This window comes from Schistosoma haematobium, chromosome ZW (assembly GCF_000699445.3).
Source record: "Schistosoma haematobium chromosome ZW, whole genome shotgun sequence".
In the NCBI taxonomy this organism is placed as follows: Eukaryota; Metazoa; Platyhelminthes; class Trematoda; order Strigeidida; family Schistosomatidae; genus Schistosoma; species Schistosoma haematobium.
Window position 1 is genome coordinate 31,207,583 of NC_067195.1, and position 23,440 is coordinate 31,231,022.

General features: G+C 39.1%; 1 protein-coding gene across 6 annotated transcripts in view; it reads right to left on the reverse strand.

Moving 5' to 3' along the window:
- Positions 1-23,440, reverse strand: part of MS3_00003278 (uncharacterized protein) — a 44,906-nt gene that overhangs the window by 10,930 nt on the left and 10,536 nt on the right. The window contains exons 2-5 of one of the 6 annotated variants that reach the window (XM_051211019.1): positions 18,995-19,216; positions 13,781-13,840; positions 7,480-9,018; positions 4,543-4,640 (exon numbers count right to left, since the gene is read on the reverse strand). Coding sequence is in view for 5 of the 6 variants with exons in the window: in XM_051211020.1 (XP_051071050.1) it covers positions 8,980-9,018; positions 13,781-13,840; positions 18,995-19,216 (321 nt within the window). In the remaining variant the exon portion in view is untranslated. Of the gene's footprint in view, positions 1-4,542; positions 4,641-5,053; positions 9,019-12,422; positions 13,731-13,780; positions 13,841-18,994; positions 20,797-23,440 lie in introns of those variants that run through there. The other 5 variants (XM_051211020.1, XM_051211022.1, XM_051211023.1 and 2 more) reach the window with 5 other exon arrangements.

Consider the following 23,440-nt stretch of genomic DNA (forward strand, 5'->3'; position numbering starts at 1 on the left):
GAACAAGAGTCATGCTTACGAAGTCTGCTGAAGTTTCTTAAAAGTGATGCTGTTCTTCGAACGTACTCCCCTAATGTACATTCTGTGCTTATTACTGATGCATCACCTGTGGGAATTGGTGCAGTTTTGGAACAGGAAGGTAGACCAGTTATTTGTGTTTCACGCAAACTTACTGTTACTGAACAAGGTTATTCACAGACTCAGCGAGAAGCATTAGCTGTGTTTTGGGCTGTTAAAAGACTTCATAAATATTTATTCGGAAAGAAATTCACTATTGTTACTGATCATGAAGCTTTAAAGTTTATTTATCATCCCGAAGAATCCTTAGCACGTCCCTCAGCACCTATGGTTCAGCGATGGAGTATTGCTTTGAGTGCATATGACTATACGGTTCAGCACAGAAGTGCCAAACAGATTCAACATGTTGATTACATTTCTCGACAGTCATTACAAGATAAACCTATTAATACTTCGGATTGTTTGTTAGTGCAACCTTTACCAGTGAGACGTTCAGATCTCATTAGAGAAACTCGTAGATATTTTGGATGTATACTCAGTGCTATAAGGAAAGGTTGGAATGCTAATTTGAAACGGAGATTTCCTATCTATTTTTCAAAGCGGGATGAGTTATCTACTACTCCTGATGGTATTCTGTGTTTAAATGATCGTGTTGTCATTCCTCCTTCATTGCGTAAATCTGTTCTTGAAGATCTTCATAGTGGTCATTTAGGTGTTGAGAAAATGAAGTCCTTGGCAAGGCTCACATGCTGGTGGCCAGAGATAAATGCAGATATATGTCGTACGGCAAACAATTGTGGGAAATGTCATCAGTTGAAAAATCATCCTTCGAAGTGGGTGCCATGGCCAGTATCGTCTGAGGCCTAGCAGAGGATTCATGCTGACTATTGTGGACCATTTCTTGGTAAATACTACGCACTAGTAGTCATTGATTCTTTTTCAAAGTGGCCTGAAGTTTTTTTCACAACTTCACCAAATTCTGATTTCACAATACAAGCATTAAGAAAGGTGTTTAGTCGAGAAGGTGTTCCCTTGGTGTTGGTGACTGATAATGGCTCACATTTTGCTGCAGATGCAGTCACTACCTGGTTGAACGGTATAGGGTGCAAACATCTGTTTACTGCTCCCAGACATCCGTGTTCTAATGGTCAGGCAGAGAATTTTGTTAGGACATTAAAGACTGCAATTGATTCTATAGCCCCCTCAACATTTAATGAGCTGGAGAGGGGAGTAGATACCTTTCTGTTGCAATATAGAAATGCCAAACATTCGGTGACGAAGGAGACTCCAGCGAAGCTATTGAAAGGAAGAATTCTTCAGTCGAATATGAGATGTCTGGAGTCTGCAGAAGTTACATACTATCGAGGAAATGATCTTCGACCATCTGCGGGTATTGTTCTGAAGGATGTCGGAAAATCGATGGTGCGAATTCTAGACATCGATGACTTAAGTACACACAGTCGACATGTAGATCAAATACAATTTCAGGAACCAGGTGAGTCAGTTCCAATTTCGATTGTTAATTCTAATGCTAATGAGCATATTCTAGATAATACAGAATCCTTATCCAATACAATGTCAGACAGACTCAGGATGAATTTGAGAAGACGTACGGTTGATTACAAACACCTAGACTCCAATTTAAGCTGTGGCGGATGTGGTGTTTGAATGAACCAATGATACCTTTGTACTGGTTGAATGTTTGATTTCGAATTATAAATACAGTACATTCGTTGTGCCTGTGTTTTCTTAATTCAATTGCGTTAATCCTGGAATTCCTAATTCATACGACAATTAGAATACTAAAAGGATTCAGTTTTTTTCGAAAAAAATGAGAGCGGTTCCCATGTACTCTTTACTAATTGTTGTAAAACGGCTCCTGGCCACATCCGATGCATCCGTCATGATAGCTAATGGTGTTTCGCTCTTTCGTCTAGTTGGTGTCGTTTCTTTGTTTAGTGCATTCTTGGCGTGCTCGAATGCTTGTATCGCCTCTGGTGATGAATGGAATGTCCGGGCGTGTCCCCGTAACGTATCCGTCAATGGTTGCAATATTGCCGCACAATTCGGAATAAATCGTCTGTAATAATTTACTAACCCGAGAAATCGTCATAATTTCTTCCATGTGTCGAGTAGTGGATATTTTCTGATGGCGTCGACTTCTGTTGCTATTGGTGCAATGCCTTGAGAAGTTACAATGTGACCTAGGAACTGTAGGGTTTCCTTTCCAAATTCACACTTCCAAATGTTTATGGAAATGCTGTGTTCTCGCAGTCGCATGAATAATTGTCGTAACTGTTGTATATGCTCATCCTTAGTGGCGCTGGCTACTAGTAAATCATCGATATATGCGTATACTCCGGGTAAACCACTGATGACCTGGTCGATAAACCATTAAAAGGTTTGCGCTGCGTTAGTCAGTTCGAAAAGCATGCGAAGTAATTCATACAGCCCAAATGGTGTTGTTATCGCTGACTTTGGTACGTCTTGCGGAGCAACAGGAACGTGATAGTATGCTCTAAGTCGATCTTCGAGAAGACAGTAGCGCCTTCTATACTATAGGTAAAATCTTGGATATTCGATATAGGATATGTATTAGCTACTGTTCGCTTGTTAAGTGCTCGGTGGTCTCCACATGGCCTAACTCCTCCATTCCTTTTCGATACCATATGTAATGGGGATGCCCATGGGCTGTCCGAAGGTTTTACAGTGCCCAGCCTCATCGACTTGTCGAATTTCTGTTTTGCAATTGCCAGTCTTCTGGAGTCTAATCTTCTTGGCCTTGCATTAACTGGTGGCCCATTCGTTATGATATTGAAGATGGCACAAGTATTCAGTGTTTGACAACGCTCTTACCAGTAATACCTTCTAATATAACTCGTACCCACCAAGAGAAATCAAAAGACAGAATCGAGGAGATCAGAAGTTGTATTTGACGATTGTCAATATATCGGAATGGTCTGGCTAGCAATTGCAGTAGATGTTGAGCACAACGTTCCCACACGTGATCTGATGCGGATGCATGACCGAGCGCCTTCAAGTAAGTGAGTCAATTAAAACATGTGGTCAGCATCCAATGTCGAAAACTTACAGAGATATTTATTTTTGGGATTTATTTACCGCTACAATATAGTGCTGAATAAAGTGTTTGAGATCCGCCTTATTGTACGTTACTTTCACGAGTTCGGGAAATTCCTTTAACAACAATTTATATGGATCACCGCAGCTTTTATCTATCACTAGATTTATGGAAACGGCTTCTGTGAGTGTTCCTCTTATCGAAGTGGTGTGACTACCATTTACAAGTCTGTGACTCCGCCAGTGTACTAGTAGATCAAAGTTACATAGGAAATCGATGCCTATTATGTGCACTGATACATCTGTTATGACAAAGTCCCAGCGGTACGAAGCGCCTCGTCTGAAATCTAAGGACAACTTTCGTTTGCCGTATGTCTTGACATCGGATTTGTTCGCTGCTCTGAGTACCAGTGACGCATTAACGTTCCTTCTCTCCTCGCTTACTGGCGGTACTACGCTGATTTCCGCTCCAGTATCAATTAGGAAGTGCGCGCCTGTCGTTCGATCTTGTGTATAAAACAGGCGACTACTTGTAAGAATTACGTTCGTTGATGCCGTCGCCATGGACAATCGTGGGTATCGCTTACCTGTTATGCTAAATCTACAAGGCTGTAAACACTTCCTAGCTCTATAGCCGTACATTTGATGTTACCAGCACATCAAGGGAGCTGTGCGCCGCCTAGAAGCTGATCGGTTTCTGTCGTGCGAGCAATCTCGTGATGATCTTCGTGGCCTTTCGCTCTGTGTTAATTGTGTGAGCTTGCGGCACAAAACATTTGTTTCTTTCTGTAGAGTACTAATCCTATCATCTCTCGTCACGCTGTGTAACGGAGGGCTTGTTTGCTTGGTTCTTTCATATATTCTATCGGCTATTTTTGCTGTGTTGTCTATATCGGCGTCTGTATCTCCGACGGCTAGGATCTGCTGTACATTTAACGGAAGTCGGAGAAGCCACAGTTGATAAAACAGGTTATTGTCTATTTGCCTATCGCCCAGCAGGCTTTTCATATAATTATTCATCTGTGACGGAGTTCTATCCCCCGTTTGTACTTGAATAAGGAGCTGCTCAACAACTTGTTGGTCACCTAGAGAGAGTTTTAATTACTGCTTGCTTTAGCACGTTGTATGGCTCTCAGTGTCTGGTTTCGCTAACGCCTGTCATACGCTATCTCCTACTTCATCTGGAAGGAGTGTGCTTGTGAGGCCGAATTTATCTCTTTGTAAGTTAATGCAGTTAGTCATAAAATAATTTTCAAGTCTAATAAACCAAAGCTTCGTTTCGGAAGATTAAGAGACCTCACGGACGGGGTTCGCTGTAAACTTGAATGCTTTCGGAAGACATATTTATAAAAAATTTAAATAGCATACGAATATAATGTGTCATAAAGAAAAATGAATGGGAAAAAACAATAACAAATGGTACAATTTATAACAGAACAGACTTACTAGATTGCACCAATATATCAATTGTCTGTGAATAATTGTTATTTATCAAGATTATTATCATTACGTTCAATAATGTTTGTGACATAATGTACGTGTAACTAAAATAGTAATATAATAAATACACAGTTATGATTATAGTCCATATGATAATCCAAATTGAGACGAAGTGCGTTGAATTTTCGGAATTTGATTATATTGTCGAAAGTCGTTTCCTGTTCTCATGTCGGGATTACCAGTTCTGTAGTAACTGTGCTTCGCTGACCAATCACCCTCGTAACCGTTATCATATAATACTCAACGGTGTTTGAAATCAGAAGGCAAAGAGAAGCAGCGACTACAGCTTTTTTAGTAGATAACTCAGACCACAAAGCCGAGAGGCAAATGAATGAGTCAGCGAACGGAGAGTGTAAATGTATATATATATATATATATATATATATATATATATATATATATATATATATATATATATATATATAAGCTAACAAAATGAATATATGCGTAGGCAGTAATCAATGTTCAAGCATATATACTTCATAGAAGCACAACAATAATAAAGGTACAATAAGTTGTTATAGTACGGATTGCTCTGTCCGCTAAATAAGTCAACGAAAGTGCTTAACTGAGTTAAATGAGAACAAACTCAATTGCACGTGAGTTGCTATATCAGTAATAAGTACAGAATGTACATTAGGGGAGTGAGTTCGAAGAACAGCACCACAATGAAGAAACTTTAGTAGACTTCGTAAGTATGACTGGCTCTCACCCCATTGAATGATTTGGATGTCAAAATATTAAACAATTGATATTACAAGAAAAACTAGGGAAAACGGGGATAGCATCGAAGAGCACCAATCAATGAACGAAGTCCTGTAAGACTTTTGGAGAAGGTGCATGTCAGTGGTGCTAGTCGTTTCATATCTGGTTTAAAGACATTACTATCAACAGGGTATCCAAGGCATTAGAAATTAGATACACAGAATGAACACTTATTTGGATTCTCGGTAATATTCTTTTCGATTAAACGACGCAATAAGTCTAGTCACGAACTACCTTATCAGAACCACTAACAATGAGATCATCTTAATAAACCTCAAGATCACTGACTACCTTAATCATAACTTCCTGAAACATGGCTGGAGAACAACTTAAACCAAATGGAAGTAACTTATACTTGAACAGATCAAAAGGAGAGTTAACTGTCGTCAAAATAGATGAAGATTCATCTAAAGGAATTTGAAGTTAAGCATCTTTTAAGTCGACATTCGAGTCATGAAGTCGATTTAAAATATCTTCAGCTTCTACCGTCGTGTACGTTTGCTTCAATAAACAGGAGTTCAGTGATAAACTATAGTCATCTTATATTCTAGGGGTCTTGCCATCGGACTTCAATGGTGTAACAATAGGAGTACCATATTCTGAAGACAACCGATCCAACTATACCTTTCGCACACAAACCCTTCAATGTCTTATGTAATGCTTCTCGAAGACGATAAGGAAATATTCGTACTTGAAGCTTTATAGGCCGAATTTTCATACCTCCAGTGCACTTAGCTATCAAATGTTGAATTAAAACATCAGACTTTTTTTCAGAAACTAGTAACAACAACACAACTGTGAACCTTTTCAAAATATTCAAACTCAGTATTGACAGTCATGTTTCGCTAACTAAAAACTCACAAGGCGTGTATGAAGAATCATCATCTCTAATAAGCAGTTCACAGCATCCTCGTATGGACAGTGTGTCCATAATTCCCGAAATCGAGACTTCAGTGGGTCGTACCACAACATTAGGATCTAAAGATTTCAAGTTCTAGAATGAACTCTATACTGCCTGTCATGAAATGAACCAAGGGATGTATACAATAGCTTTTAAATGAGCATTACCTTTCGAAATGATGGATTAAGATAAATGATCAATAAAGACACTCGAATTGATGATTTAAATTACATGGTTTAGTACTACTTGAAGCGAAATTAACAATAGTTTTGCGCCCTATCTTGTCGCATTTAAAACACTTAGCTTTACGGAATGTATATGAATTATGAGAATGAAATTTGCCACAGGACAAACTTGCTCTCACCTTATATATTTATACGAAAATGGGAATAACTACTAAACAAACGCAAGTCTGATCAGCTCTGAGACCTTGTTTCATCATGACGACTGATCAGTATATTAGAAATTTTCACCGACTAGGTATCAAGTTCATTCACTACTTCACAGTTGATACATGCAGTTCTAGCATATTGAAAGGGACAACTCAGCACTGTTAACAGTGCTTTCCAGATATGCTATGTTAATTGCTGGAATTAACGCATCCCTTAGCTGCACATGAAGTTGGTCATAAAAACTGCACTTGGTAGCTTGTTTTTGCAATTCAAGGATGAAGTTTCTAACCTTTTAGTCATTCTGACGAATCATCTTATGGAATTTTGCTCTCTCACGAAATTTTAACACGTGCACTTTACATGATTTAATGGTAGCTCCCTAAGTGAGCCGGTCTTTAATAAAAATGTAGGCTTCTCTACCGATGAATGTAAGTAAATGTGCCACAATTTCCTGACCCTTCACACCTTTCTTGCTCATGCTCCAGATTTCAAACCTTTCCAAATAATTCTCAAAAGCCTCAGAAGTTGAATGCCCAACTGTTCTGTCGAGACGCCTATACGATAATTAGAAGTATTTGAATTATAGTACAAACTAGGAATCCCAGAAATAACGCAATTTAAACAAGAACTTTATGGGCACGGATGGATGTATTGTATTTTAAATTCGAAATCAAGCAGTCATCAAGTACAAAGGAATCATTGGTTCATGCAAACACCACATTATGGCAATGAATTAGTTGATAGATGACACATCGATCATCATTAATAACTCTCCTTAGAAAGTTTGCTAAATTGATAAATACGCTTAGGTGACATCCAACTCACTTTTGAAAACGAAAATGAATGCGGTCATTTGCCATTCTTACTGTCTAGTTACAACAAATTCTGATCAAAATCTAACCATACGCCGAAAACTGACACATTCAAAACGGTATATCGGTTTCAACTCTGCACATCCCTTCAGTGCGAATATTTCCCTAGCTCTGAATCTATTCAGATGAGCTACCATTATTGTTACCTCAGAAGATAAGCTGACGGAAAAAAAACGAAAACGGATATCTTACGATTTAATTAACTTTATATAAACACTAATAAAAGCATGTCAAAACGAAAGGATTTGTCTTCAAATAACCTATACTATAGTTTTACCTCAGCTCCACTGTCCGACAGAATCGTTAAAACTCACCCTAAAAATGTACATAATTATAGCTTTCTATATGTCTACGAACTTTACGAAATGCTTTAGTTCGAATTAAATAAAAGATCCAATTTACATCTACATAGAGTTGTATCTGAGTATTAGGCTGTTTCGACTGTGAGGCATTATAGATTGAAGTCCTCTTGTGAAATCTAGACCCGTCCCAAGTAATACTTAAGCTGCACGAAAAGGCTTAATAATCATGTAGTGCTGAAAAATCTACGGCACATAATATTTTCAATAACCAGTGAATTGATATCAAAATAGTTCAAAAAGACTTTTCCAGCTATAAAAAAGATAAGTAGCTGAAATGTTTTATATAATGGTAAATTCCTCTTGCCTCAAATATAGTACAAGGCGTGGCTATAGATCCAACTTAGATTGTTTGTCAGCCAGCAACAACGTAGAACTTCGTACGTACATCAGTGCAAGTTGCCACACCACCTAGACTGTTTATCCAAACTACATTTAATTGTTACTTACTCAAACAATTAATAGATACACACCGCTATACACACAGTGATTTCTCACATAGAATCATTTCGCCTAATTTGATTTTGGTCATAGTAAAAATATTTTGCTCTGTTTCCTTTATACTATTTAAAACCTGTGTTAATTTATGTATTGACTCTCAAGACGTGGCTTACACAAAGTCACAAGGACATCACAAATCTAGATTTCTACTCAATCGGGATATCACGAATAAATTATTGATTCTTAAATTAGACCAAAGTTTTTTCACCAAAAAGGATAAATCAGATAAGTTGTTAACATCGTAGGAGGTAGTAAGTGATCATGTTTAAAGCCATATTCTTAACACTAATTTTATTACAAAAATTGTTAGTCCTTGCGCAGATGCATTTAGATCACCGTTCTGACACAAATTCCTTGGTTTTCTTAGTCTAAAAAAATCTGTCAGCCTAACTTATTCAGTTGCTTTCAAAAATGGAATCGAACATGCTATATGTGATCAATAATCAAAATGCCAGTATGAACAATCATGAACAATAAACAGTAAAATGGATTTAAAATAAATCTTTCAACAGCTATTGATGTACGACGATTTTACAAAAAAATAGTTGACCACGTGTTTCTATTTGTCCACTTTCCATCTGATTCGAGTATCTTCAATGAATGAATGATATAAGCTGTGGACCACTGCCTACCTAAACATAAAAATTGAAAAAAACTCCACTGAACATCAAAAATAGTGTTCACATAACATATATTGAACCCGCTTTAGACAGATATCAGATAACTGCGGTCTGAATACGTAGTATAATAAACACAGTATAGCGGGGTTCATGAGTCAATTGAAGCTAGACCACCATGGAAAACCTGGAAGCACTGTACGACCGTTTTGTCCTATTGTAGGACTCCTTAGCAGTGCGCATTCACGACCACGCCCCCTGCGAGATTCGAACCCAGGATTTAGTTGTTTCGTGCGCGAGCACTTAACCACTGAGCAGGCATCCAACGCTGTTAATGTCTAACTTCAACCAATCTACGAAATTGCGCGGATATCTCGCCTACGACATAAATGACGCAAGTTGGTAAAAGCTAGTCGAGCCTTCTGTATCCGTGCTGAGATTTCGTCACACACCAGACCACAAGGGCTGATGAGACTCCCAAGATAAGTGAAGTGGTTGACACACTCGACTACTTCACTCCCTACCATTAGTTCGGGTGTCAATGCAATCCAATCCTGAAGCAACATTTTGCATTTCGAGGGGGAGAAGAGCATGCCGAACATGCTTGCATTGTTGCTTAGAGTGGTCAGAAGACTGCATTTTGTCAACGTCTTCACCAAATAGAATTATGTCATCGGCATATTCCAAGTCAACAAGTGAATCTCCTGGTGGAAGTTCAACCCCTGGAAATGTAGACGTGTAAAGTGTTATCTCTAAAAGCACATCAACGACAAAGTTAAACAAGAATGGAGAGAGTGGACAGCCCTGACGAACACCACTTGAGGTAATCAATTCTGATGACAGTTCGCCATAAGCTCTCACTTGGTCAGTTGTGTTCGAGTAGAGAGCGTTTATAAGGTTAATGTACTTCTTTGGTACTCCTTTCAGTGACAAACACTGCCATAGAACCTCACGATCAACAGAGTCGAATGCCGCCTTAAGGTCGAGAAATACTACCATTATGGGGCGCCTGAATGTGTGTCAGTGTTCTAGAACCTGACGTAGTGTGAATATCTGGTCTATACAACCACGTCCAGGTCGAAGACCAGCCTGATTTTCTCTAGTCTGTTCTTCACGAGCCTCGGTTAGGCGTCGAAGTATTATTGAAGCTAACATTTTAGACACTATTAGTCAAACTGATTCCTCTGTGATTGTCACAAGAGGACTTTTGTCCTTTCTTATAGACTGGCACAATCAGTGATTGAGACCAGTCAGATGGGATTACGTCCAGTTCCCAGATTCTACCTAAGACCTCAGTTAATCTCACTGCTATTACTGAACTACCATCCTTAAAAATCTCAGGAGTAAACCTGTTAGGGTCTGCTGCTCTCCCTCGCTACAGATTTCCTATGGCCTACATTAACTTGCCATTTAGGCTGACTGGAGATCGTGGGATACCGAAGTGTGGCTGAAGGCCAGCTGAACTGATCCCTAAAGTGTTCTGCCCATCGATCCAACCTACTGGATCGAGAATGAATAATATGTCCATCTTCCTCTGAGTGTTTTGCTAACAGTCGGTTGCTGAGATCCAGTGTTGCTCCCTAACCTTACGGGTTACCGTACTAGCAGATATCATTGCTGTTTCCACAGCTTTTCGGATATCATTCCATGCTGCATCGGGGTGGGCATCACATACATGGCTGCCTAACTGTTTTCCTAGTTGTTCCTGAAATATACTCTTAGCTTGACTATCATTAAGTAGGCCCCTAAGAGGTTTCCTTGCAGCGTCTTTCCTACGTCCAGTAAGACGCAGACAGATACGCGCTCGTACTAGAACATGATCTGAATCTAAGCATGTACTCCAGAATGAGCGACAGTCTTCTATCGAGCCCCTCCATCGGTGGCTGATAGCGATGTGATCTATTTGGGTCCAACGTTGGGACGAATTAGGGGTTCGCCATGTTAAAAGATGTTTTTCCTTATGATTAAAGTTAGTATTTGCAAGGAACAGGCGGTTATCTGAGCATAGCTGCAACAGACGGTCGCCATTATCTGTTCTTTGAGCCACAGCACCATAAGATCCACCTAGGTGTCTTTTCCTATCGCTTAGTTTACCTAATTGAGCATTGAAGTCACCGGCCACTATTACTACATCCGAGCGCCTAGCTTTTCGGAGAAGGTCGGAGAGCTTTCTGTAAAACTCATCTTTTACATCATCTGTGCTGCAGTCATTGGGAGAATAGGCAGAGACGACGAAGAGGCAACGACGAGTATCCATATCTTTCCGAGTTCTTACTGTTCCGCTTAGTCGGACAGCCCACAAACGACTGTCTACTGGGATCCACTCTAAGAGAGCTAGTTCTGCCCTAGGACTCAATGCTATACCTACGCCGGCGAGGCCACGGGAAGCAGAATCAGGGCTTCCAGATACACGAAGCGTAAATCGAGTCGGTTCTTTATTTTGGCATGGTGAGGTCAAATGAATGACGCTACTTGGATCCTGTATGCGCGTTTCGGAGACGCAGCACACATCGATGGCGCGAGATTCTAAAGTTTTAGCTAAGGAAGCCTGCTGTCCTATTTGGCAAAGTGTTCGCACGTTAAAAGCTCCTACGTGTAGTTTAGAGCGTGGTTTCAGGAGACCAGGAATGACGTTCCGCGTACTCGAATCGTTTGCCCTAGTGGTGCGAGGTGATAAAGAGACGTGAGGAGGATTAGTCATGGAGATAAGAGAGTTATTAGTAGGTGTAGGAAGGATTGGAATGTGACCAACTTGGTCTCGTGTGCTGTTACGGCTATGAGGGTTGATATCACTTCCCGGCTGCCCACACCGTGGAAGGGTATTTCTTGAGGAACCTGAAAAGGAAATTAGATTAGTGTTGGTCTTGACGACCTGGGAGCGTGACCGCAGAGCCCAAGGGACAACTGCTTGAGGCCAGTCGCGCACGACCTTTTCGTGGAAGGTTTTTAATGTGTTAGCTCCGTTCTTCAAAGGACCTTACCGCCGGAGACGGAAATCCGTGAGGTAAGGTGAGGTGTGACATTTTTAGGGTCGACCTTTTCTAACCCCACCTCCCTTGTGGGAAGGCAGCATCGCTGTCATGCTGGTTGTCTGAAGGAAACACCTTACTGCTGTCACACACCTCTACAGTCAGCAGTACGACTTCGCCCTCAGACCTTGAGTTGCTGCTTTTAGTCTTACCGTTCACCAATCGACCTGCCTGGCATGGTAGAACCTGCAGGAACATATGTTCCAGCCAATATAGCTCGGTTGGGTTATCACGATAGGCAAGCCCGACCACCGCGTCAAGATAGCAGCTTCGGTCAAGGATAATAATAATAATTTTGACTTTATTTAAACACATAAACATTGATAAAATGAGGCGGCAAATAGATATACGCCACACTTCATCATTCGATTTGTATGAGGGCTGGGATACCCCCCGGGTGCCCAAACCGAAGCAGGTGGTTTTCTTAGGGAGCCACACCCAGAGCCTTTGACCAAGAAGTCTTAAAGTTCTTATATGCGTTGTAAGTTTGCTGCAGTAACTGAAGCCCGAGGTTCATGTCTTTTAAAAGATGCTTAATAACTTCACCCCAGATTTACAATCATTTAAAAGCAATTGTTTACTCAGAATTGAGCATGCTACATAGTGCAATTAAGACTAGAATCCTAATGTAACTGATCTAGTTGTGGAGGTCTCACGACTGTATAAAAATAATATGACGGCTATACAGCCCTTCATATTCATAGTTTCCTCGTGAACTCGATGAGTTTTTTTTGAGAATTATCCTAGAAATCATCGATTGGTTACTTAAGGTCTTTGAAGCTTAGCACTGTTATAAGCCATCTGTTTTCACCTCAGCTTGCCAGTGACAGCTTTAGATTTTATGGTGTTGTTACCTAGTTCAACATAGTATTTGTTGATTTTTGTCTTCTGTAGACTTTTCAGTCAAAAACTTGATTCTTTACTCATGAAGCCTTCACGGCTAGTAGTTTTTAGCAAACATTCACAGACTGTTACAAATCATAAAAAAGGAGACGCAACACGGAAGTATTAAGCGAGAGGTAAAGAAATTTTCTTTAAAATTAAAGTGCGCTAAACTTCAATACATCTTTGCTATTTTCGTCTATCTCGAAATGGTCTGTATACTGGGTTCTGGGACTGAAACCTCTGTTTTTTATTTATTTAAACACATTGGTACAAGGAAGCATTGAATACATAGTCGCCATACAAATCATTCGATTTGCGTGATAGTTGTAATACTGCACGGGTGCCCAAACCGAAGCAGGTGGTTTGCTTAGGGAGCCACACCCAGAGCCTTTGACCAAGAGGTCTAATCCACAAGGCAATGGAGCAACGTTAAGAGATGCAGTCTCATGATAGCCAGTGACCAACGGTTGGTACATACGCCATTTCTTCCTTTAAGATACTGGAGCCCATGTGCACCACTGGTTTGGAATCAGGGTTCTCCAACTCCCCTAGTTAGATCCTCCACATCCACCGACCCGGTTAAAGCGCCAGACATTCGCTTTTCGTTCTCGATTTCGTAAACAACATTCCTGCCGCGAGAAGGTGGTGAGTAGGACTTCCCTGGCAGTGGTTGAATGCACGTGGCCATGTGAGATCATTTCGAGAGGGAGAACTGACTCTCCCCACTCTCGGTCGTACCACGGCATTTGGGGGCTTGATAATAATTAATTAGAATAATCAGAAACATTCTGTAGTATGTATTGGAAAACTAAGCTTGAAAATGAACAATAAGATTCAATGGTATGAATAATCTAGTTACTTACTTCAGTACTGATCAAGTATCTAATACCACCAGAAATAGAGGGCAATATTTTCAAGAGATTCTGTAATGAAAAATCAGAAGAAATTTAAACGAAATGTATGAGTGAAGTAAAATTAGATGAGGAATATTATATTTTAGAAAAATTTTATTAATTTTGCTTCACGTACACTCAAGATATAATACAAGGATGGAGAACTGCTCGAAACAGATAGGTAACAGCATGTAGCAGTCAGTATATAGACATCATAAATGGATAAGTAACAAATATTAAGATACCCCATCATTAAAATGATCTAATTCATTGATTGTATAAGCCATAGTATGATCCAATTCGACTCTTACTCGTTAACAGCAAAAGAAATGCAAAAAGCACTATTATATACAAAAATCTACTAAGGAATGATTGACAAGTAAAACCTGGTTCAGCAAACAAAATTACAATCAAAACATGCTACGGTGAATCCTCACTGATGATAAGAGTAAGATTATTTTTACTGCTGACGAATTTAAGTTCAACGGTTGAAGCCATGACCAGCAGAGTCGAATCGGTGTTCGGCGAAGACATGTATCTACCTCAGACAATGGAAGAATGCTTGCGCAAGATCATGGGTCGATTGAAGTTCGACATTCATACCGTTGAATGCCGGCTCAATAATCCAGATGTTAGGCGATCGTGCACGAAACCGAAGGTCCCGGTTCTAGTCCCGCATGCAGGATCCTGAATGAGCAGTGCTGTGAAGGCCCATACTACGACAAAACGGCAACTCAGTGCTTCCAGGTTTTCAATGGTAGTCTAGCTTAGATCGACCGATGAGTTTAAACGATAAAATCACTACTGCCGATCACCAGCATTCTCCATCCAACTCTGTCCTGAGCAATGCTTTCCGGTTGATATTCATCCTTTTCATGTCTGCTTCCAATTCTCGACGAACTGTGTCTCTTGGTCTACCTGTTTTCCGTTTCCCTTCAGCATTCCTAGTTAGGGATTGCTTCGTGATGCAGTTTAACGATTTCCAAAATGTGCGTCCTATCCACCTCCAACGTCTTTTGCTAATTTTCTCTTCAGATGGGAGCTGGTTTGTTCTCTCCCACAGTAGTCTGTTCCTGGTCGTATCCGGTCAATGGTTGTTGAGTATCTTCAGTAGACAACTATTTATAAATACTTGTACCTTCTTGATGATGGATTTAGTAGTTTTCCAAGTTTCAGCTCCGTACAGTAGAACTGTCTTGACGTTCGTATTGAAGATTCTGACTTTGATATTGGTCGAAGTGCTTGAAGTTCCATATGTTCTTCAATTGTAGGAATGTTGCCCGTTCTTCTGATCTCGAAGATGGGCGTCTACTGAATCCTTGGACCGGTTCAGTAACATCCGAAAACTTTTCCTGGTACTGATCATAGTGCGGTCTCTATAGTCCTCACAATTGCTCAGAACTCCTTTCTTTGGTATCCTGATGAGGTGTTCTTCTTTAGAGTCTGTCGGCACATGTTGAACCTTTGTAATGCTGTTTTTCCAGTTGTCCAATGTTTCTTTAGCTTCAGTTTCAACTTGACAACCACCAGGCGGTGGTCTGAAGCTATTTCAGCTCCTCTCCTTGTGTAGTGAAGGAGAACACAGGTGCGGACAACCGAATGTATTTAAGCACAAAATTATAGAGCATTTCAATAAAATCTGAGAACCTTATAGTAAATCGTTAATTTGCAAAATATCAATCCATCGTTTAAAACTTGACTGTTCTTGTTGCAAATATCAATCCATTGTCTCAGATTTCACTATTTATGCGTTTTCATGCCAATTGCGTCCCGTTCCCGTTCTTTCCTCATCGACCTACTGAAATACACTCTATTCCTGACCACCATTATATACTACCTGTGTGGATATAAGTAACCCATGCCACACTTGTTCTCACGTCTTCCATTGTCCTTTTGAACTTTTTAGTGATGCAGATATGATCGATCTGGTTCTTCGTAGTGTGGTGTGTTCCGGTGATACGCACGTAGCCTTGTGTATGCGTTCGTGTGGGAATATGGTGCTCCCTACAAACATTTTGTTGAATACACATGAATTCGTGAATCTCTAACCATTCTCGTTCTTTTCTTCTAGTCCATGTCGTCCAATATCTTCATATTCGGTGTTTTCCATCCTGACTTTGGTGTTTAGATCTCTCATCAGGATGGTCAGTTCCTTTTCTGAGCACTCCGTTATGATCGATTGCAGCCTCTCGTAAAACCGATCCTTATTTTCGTCACTGCCATAATAGGTGGTGCAACACATTGGTTGTGATTCCCTCCTTTGTTTTGAAGGGTGCTTTGATGATTCTAGATCCATGAGATCCCCACCTAATATGTGCACATAACGCTTCTTTAAAAAAGCATCAGAGAAACCTCCGAAAGGTGTGGAGCATTTTCCTCTTCCTGATAAGAGTACAGTGGCGTCTCTCCTGAATCTATCCTTTTCTATTCATCGTGGGTTCAATAGGTTTCACTGATTCCGAGAACCGCCAAGTTGAATCTCCTCATTTCCATAGCTGTTTGACTGGTTCTCCCGGTCTCCAACATTGTCCGGACATTCTATGTACCTATATTAATGGTTGATATGGTTGGTAGAATGGGCATCAGCCACGTGACTACCAAAGAATATCGGCTTTTACTACAACGCGTCATAATTCTTCTGAATGCAGATGGTTGAGCTTCCAGGATAGAGTTCAAATGGTTTAAATTATTTTTTTCTGGTTAGCGTTTTTTGGCAAGGTTGGTGATTCTGTGTCCAACCCTCCTCCATTATCTTGGCTTGCGACCAGCAGTAACCCTAGAAGAGCTACAGGCGGATTTTAATGCCAAACACAACATACTGTTGCATACATGATAAGACAGAGTTAAAAGTGTGACACATACTTTAGTCAAATTTATTTTAATGAATTCGGTATGACAATCATATTTTCCCTAGCAATTAAGTACAGATTTTTTCTTACTATTTTCTTATTATTACGAAGTGTTTTTCAAAAGTAATTACTCCGACCATATAGATAAATTTCTTTGTAATATGAGCAGAGTAACAAAATAGTCTCAGAGACATTATTGAATACAATGTTAATTAGTGCTCTAGCAAACGTTTTAAAAAAAACTTGTAAAATAATGTGTACGTACACAACAAGTATGGTGGTAAAAGATATGTACACTACAGTACATATTTAGCCGGGAAAAGTTTTCGAAAATACGAATTTGATATAACGATAATATGGATCATTGGTTGAAAGACTCTTTTAGAAATTTATTTTTACTTCTGACCTATTAAAGTCAGGACAATTTGATAGTACCATTTTCGATGTGGTCAATGGTTAAGGGTAAAAGGTCGGTAATGGTTGCTGAATTAGATTGCATGAATTTTATATCGCTAAGCAACTAAAATTTTATTATTCAACCAGTGTAGACGGTCAAACATTTATCGCAAATGTAACAGTAATTTTTGACAAAATGAGTTACATTACTTGCGAGCTAGTAATACTATACAGTTGATCATATATTGGTAAATGAAAAAGGGATAAAACATCAAGACGCAATACTTAATTGGTGAATAAACTTATAAGAAAAAGGCCGGAAATGGAACCAAGGACCGTTTCAAGTGAATGAGAAGACCACATACATGGAGACTTCCCAAGGAATGGCTAATAACTTCTAAAAGTCACTCATGACTCAAATACCTATTACTCAAACTTATAACAACAATATATCTGTATGCCAACTAAAATTGTTATTCATTAATAACTTCATTCTTCAAATAAGAACTACATCTTTTGACGGAATGGGTAGTACAAAGTGACATCACAGATGACAGGTTTTGCTAAAATCTAATAATTTCAAGAAAAAATAAATGATGGTTAGTATGGATATAGGGGTCTACGAAGTCCTTGTAAAAGACGTAGGACTCCAGTTTGAATAAATAAAAAAATGAAACACGTGGCAGATTGTCAGATACTTCACAAACATGATTGAGAGAATTCAATGACTATCTCTAATAGATATAGATTTTCGATAACTTATTGGCCGAAGCAATCGTCTTACAGCCACTAAGTTATATATTTAGTCAATTAATCACAACCACAGATAAGCCTAGTACAAAGATGTATTAACCCAAATTACAAAACCTAATAAACAAGGTAAAAAGAAACTAACGAGGAAAATAGCGAAGACGAAATGACGCAGTACCAACGATAATCAGAAAGACTAAACACTGAAAATGCTGTTCGAGAATATGGGATAAGAAGTAATATATAAGGGAATTCTGAAACACAAGATCTAGAGGAAGATAAATAGTGAATGCATCTAGGTCATTGTGACTGCTTTTAAAACATGTCACCGAATGTTGAGCGATCGTGATTATCACGCGGACCCTAAACCAAGTGGTATGCACCTACCAGACCATCAGCTAATTACTTCATGTACTGATGTCATATTTCAATTTGAAGGCTCCCAGATTTCAACTTACTTAACCAAGTCCCGCCAACACTGAGCGTATTCAAAAACTTCACACCCTGAGATCAACCTAGGAGAGAATATTTTACAATCGGAAGTAAAGGAACAGATCCCAAATATCCTTGTGTCGTTATTTAAGACGTCCAGGTAACTCTGCATTACGCTTGCTCCCTACCAGATAAGGAAATGTTAACTGAATACTCCATGTGGATTAATGGGTCTACATGAAAAAGGATAATCCCCGATCTGATCCATGAAATCAAATAAAAAGTGGTATTGAAAACACTGACGAACACTACTTGAGACTGACAATTCTAATGACGATTTGTGATAATCTATGACTGGATTGGCTTAAAGATCACTACATCTACTTCAGTATGACCACCCAGACCACGTCATTAGACATTGTATCAAGTCTAGTTGGAAACCTAACTTACATAAACCAATACTTGATTAATGAATTGTGTTAAAAACAAATACAAAAATAAGCGTGTAAAACCTTTCAGCAGAAGGTTCACATTTAAAACAGATCATAATCACTTTGCATTTGGAATGTTTCTTCGGAGATCAAAGTTACCATTTGTGCACTACATAACGATCATTTGAGTGAGAGACAAATTCTTAAGGTGCTTGGATAAGAAAAAGGTATCTCGAATAGAATATTTTCAAAAGATAAATAAAAATGATTCCCCTAGAGAACTGTGAGAATCATTATCTTCTAAAAACTAAACTTGGAAAAATTACCTGATCTAATGGTTTATCTGACAAACCATAGGGAATCCCAGTAATTTTCAGATACTTATTTGAATTCAGACATTTGATGGTAACTTTATCCGCATCATTAAAAAAGCTATCGGCTCCCACCGTATAACCAAAACATTCAACAAGATATTTCAAAACAATGGAAATATTTTGTGATTCAGTCAGTAAAAATGCATTTGGACCAGCGTCAAACGTGTAAGCAACCTATACATAGGAAAAAGCATTCATTATTAACCGTAAAATAAAAATACCATCGGTAGATTTAGAGAACAACTTAACTGAGAACTTAATCTAGTTTAAAGTTTTTTATGCAGTAGTCCACCAAGATCTTGTAGAAACAACAGATATGGTTAATGGGTATTAGCACTGAATCAAACAAATGTTAGCAAACTCGTTTCAGCTTCACTCAAAGAGTAAAAGTGACTGAAACACAGAGTGATAAAACATCTATGAAATGACAGTTTATTTATTTATTTGAACACATAAATATTGGTACGGAAGGCCACCACATACATATGCCCCACATAATAACAATGAAAGTGAAAAAATTGAGAAAAAGAATAACAATAACGAACAGAAATTAGTGTATGATGGGAGATGCAGTTCGGTTAGCAAATATACAACCAGAAAGCATTCTTTCAGTTAAAGGAGTTACGTCCTTTTTTATAAAGAAAGTAAAATAAAGTTACAGCAGGATCGCCAATAGCTTCTATTCTGAGCCATATCTGATAACGTCTCTAGCCACTATGTTGCACTATCTTTAGGACCTCACCCAGGGAGTCGTAAAGTACCGACAGGAACCAGTCATGTACAACTTTCTTTTATAGCACGACACCATATCGTACACTGACAACCTATCCGCATTTTTCAACCAAATAATGCACAACGTGGAATTATCTGGGACGACATTCGTAGAACATGTCCAAGACACCGAAGTCGGTGTTTCAAGATAGTAACATCGATTGCATTATCATCTCTGTGCCCGAACACACGATGCCGAACCTCTGCATTACTAACATGGTGTTGCTATACGTGAATCGACCTCACCACTCAAGTCACCACCAGCAACTAATCAGCTACCGAGATGCACGAACTTCCCGACTACTTCTATCTGCTCACTACCCAGGTTGAGTGTATGATCAGGATCTTTTCGGTCTTTAAATGATAGTGTATATTGTGGATTAACGTATGTGACAAGTCTGCTACTGGAACGCTTGTTATTACCTTCCTTACTACTTTCTATAACCACAAACTACATATAGACGTCAAAAAGTCGACTAGATATAAAAGCAGTCATTACAATTTCGACAAACTCAGATAATGCAGTAAGACGATGTTTATCAGAAGTGTGAGATATATTAACACAATACCTTGTTAGTATTGACTTAGTATCCAGAGTGGTGTGAATTATACTGTTCTTCTTTATTTTTGTTTTCTATGTTCCAATTTTTCTAATCTGACATTTATTATACATAAATGTCTTAATAAATAAATGCGTGACCAGACTTCAAAATGTATTGTACCAATAAATTTTCTCAGTGCATTATTTAAATTTATCGAAGGAACTAAATGTTTTACACTAAAAAATCGTTTAGACTGATAACGCATATGTGGACAAACAGTTAGCAGTGAGATAAAACAACTACTAAAAAGGAAACAACAGTGATTAACTCTTAGACCAAGTTACTAGAAATAACAGAAAGAATTAAGCTTTCACGAGTTCATCAGTTAGAGTTAAGGAGCAAGATGCAATCCCGTTCAACGAACCCAAATCGCTGATTGCACTGGAATGTAGCAAAGGACACATCATTTTTTGACTGTCAAAAGAATCAGTTAACGAAGCTTATTAGACCTTAGGTTTCTTAATAACTCAATATCTAGCTGAAGCTTACAAATAACCAACCTGAGCGGGTCAAGTTCACTTCAAACCTGAAAGTATATATGGGAACTATTAACAAGACACCAAGGATTAAAAAAGTACCCAAATTTGCAACTTCATCGGATGCTAAGTGATGTTAAGGCATTACGCACCAATAAACAATGCTATGCAACTTGTTAGAGGGATATAGGTTGGATTAAAGCATGCTCAATGTATGATTGCCTTGGTGCACACTGATTGGCTAATTCTTATCCAATCAGCGCTAGTTGACACTTGGAGAATACTCGAGAAATCTCCTCATGTACAGACTACAAATATACTAACGTTTTTCCTACTTTGCTTCTTACTTCCGTCTAACCTTGCTATCTGGAATATAATCTCTTTCCTGTTCAACCGCGTTCTGATTTGGATACTTGTCGAGTGAACTGGTGTCCGAGAATACTAAGCAATAAGAATAGCTGGGTTGTGATAAGAGAATTATAACACAACTATTAATTATATTTATTTTCTACCGTATATTTGAAGACGAATGTGCCGCTCAGTTGTTAAGATAATATAACTATAGTTGCGAGGTAGTTCGTTTATTAATTGTCAGTGTAACATGAAAGCCGATTCATGAAATTGGTTACCTTTACGAACTTGAATAAAACGAAAACAAATATTGAGGCAGAATAATATGAATTAAAAATATTTCGTGGTTTTTCATCAACTGTTTGGAACCGTATATCTATTAATGTGCAACATCGAGACACGATATGTGAGAAAAAATTGATGTTGATGGCGGAATTAGAATAACAAATATTATCAATTATATATATATATATATATATATATATATATATATATATATATATATATATATATATATATATATATATATATATATATAGGTAAGACATTATTTATTTGGACGCATGAATATTTGTACAAAGAGACGGCAAATACATATGCTACATTCACTTAGAGTTTATATCATTTGATTTTCTTGTGGGCTGCAATACCACCCGGGTGCCCAAACCGAAGCAGGTGGTTTGCTTAGGGAGCCACACCCAGAGCCTTTGACCAAGAGGTCTAATCCACAAGGCAATGGAGCAACGTTAAGAGATGCAGTCTCATGATAGCCAGTGACCAACGGTTGGTACACACGCCATTTCTTCCTTTAAGATACTGGAGCCCATGTGCACCACTGGTTTGGAATCAGGGTTCTCCAACTCCCCTAGTTAGATCCTCCACATCCACCGACCCGGTTAAAGCGCCAGACATTCGCTTTTCGTTCTCGATTTCGTAAACAACATTCCTGCCGCGAGAAGGTGGTGAGTAGGACTTCCCTGGCAGTGGTTGAATGCACGTGGCCATGTGAGATCATTTCGAGAGGGAGAACTGACTCTCCCAATTCTCGGTCGTACTAGGGCACTTGAGAGCAAGGCCGGCAACTGCAAGACACGGAGCTCTGGCTTACGGGACGAAGCCCGATATGGGAATGGAACCCACGACCCTGAGATTAAGAGTCCTATGATTCAAATCACTTAAAATTAGATATTACTAAATTACGCCTGTTACCCCTCACGGAGAAGCACAGACCGATCACCAGCATTCTCCATCCAACTCTGTCCTGAGCAATGCTTTCCGGTTGATATTCATCCTTTTCATGTCTGCTTCCAATTCTCGACGAACTGTGTCTCTTGGTCTACCTGTTTTCCGTTTCCCTTCAGCATTCCTAGTTAGGGATTGCTTCGTGATGCAGTTTAACGATTTCCAAAATGTGCGTCCTATCCACCTCCAACGTCTTTTGCTAATTTTCTCTTCAGATGGGAGCTGGTTTGTTCTCTCCCACAGTAGTCTGTTCCTGGTCGTATCCGGTCAATGGTTGTTGAGTATCTTCAGTAGACAACTATTTATAAATACTTGTACCTTCTTGATGATGGATTTAGTAGTTTTCCAAGTTTCAGCTCCGTACAGTAGAACTGTCTTGACGTTCGTATTGAAGATTCTGACTTTGATATTGGTCGAAGTGCTTGAAGTTCCATATGTTCTTCAATTGTAGGAATGTTGCCCTTGCTTTGCCAATCATTTCCTTCACGTCTGCATCAGATCCTTCTTGTCCATCGACGATGCTGCCCAGGTACGTTTCCACCTCTTAAAGATTTTCTCCATCAAGTCTGACTGAGTTGATTTTCTCTGTGTTGTATTTGAAGATCTTGCTTTTTCCCTTGTGCATGTTGAGGCCTGCTGATGCAGAAGCTGCTGCTACATTACTTATCTTCATCTGCGTTTGTTGGCGTGTGTGGTATAGAAGGGCTAGGTCATCTGCGAATTTCAAATCGTCTGGTTGCATCCAACCCGCCCATTTTATTCCGTGCTTCCTCTCAGAAGTTGAGGTCTTCATAATCCAGCCAACCATGAGAAGAAGAAAAAGGGGGAGAGTAAGAAGCCTTGTCTGACTCCAGTCCTCACTTGGATGAAAATAGATATAAGACATTTAGTCATGAATTGGTGATTGTCTAGAGTTAGAAATTGATAAGATGGGTTATTTAATAATTAAACAAGAT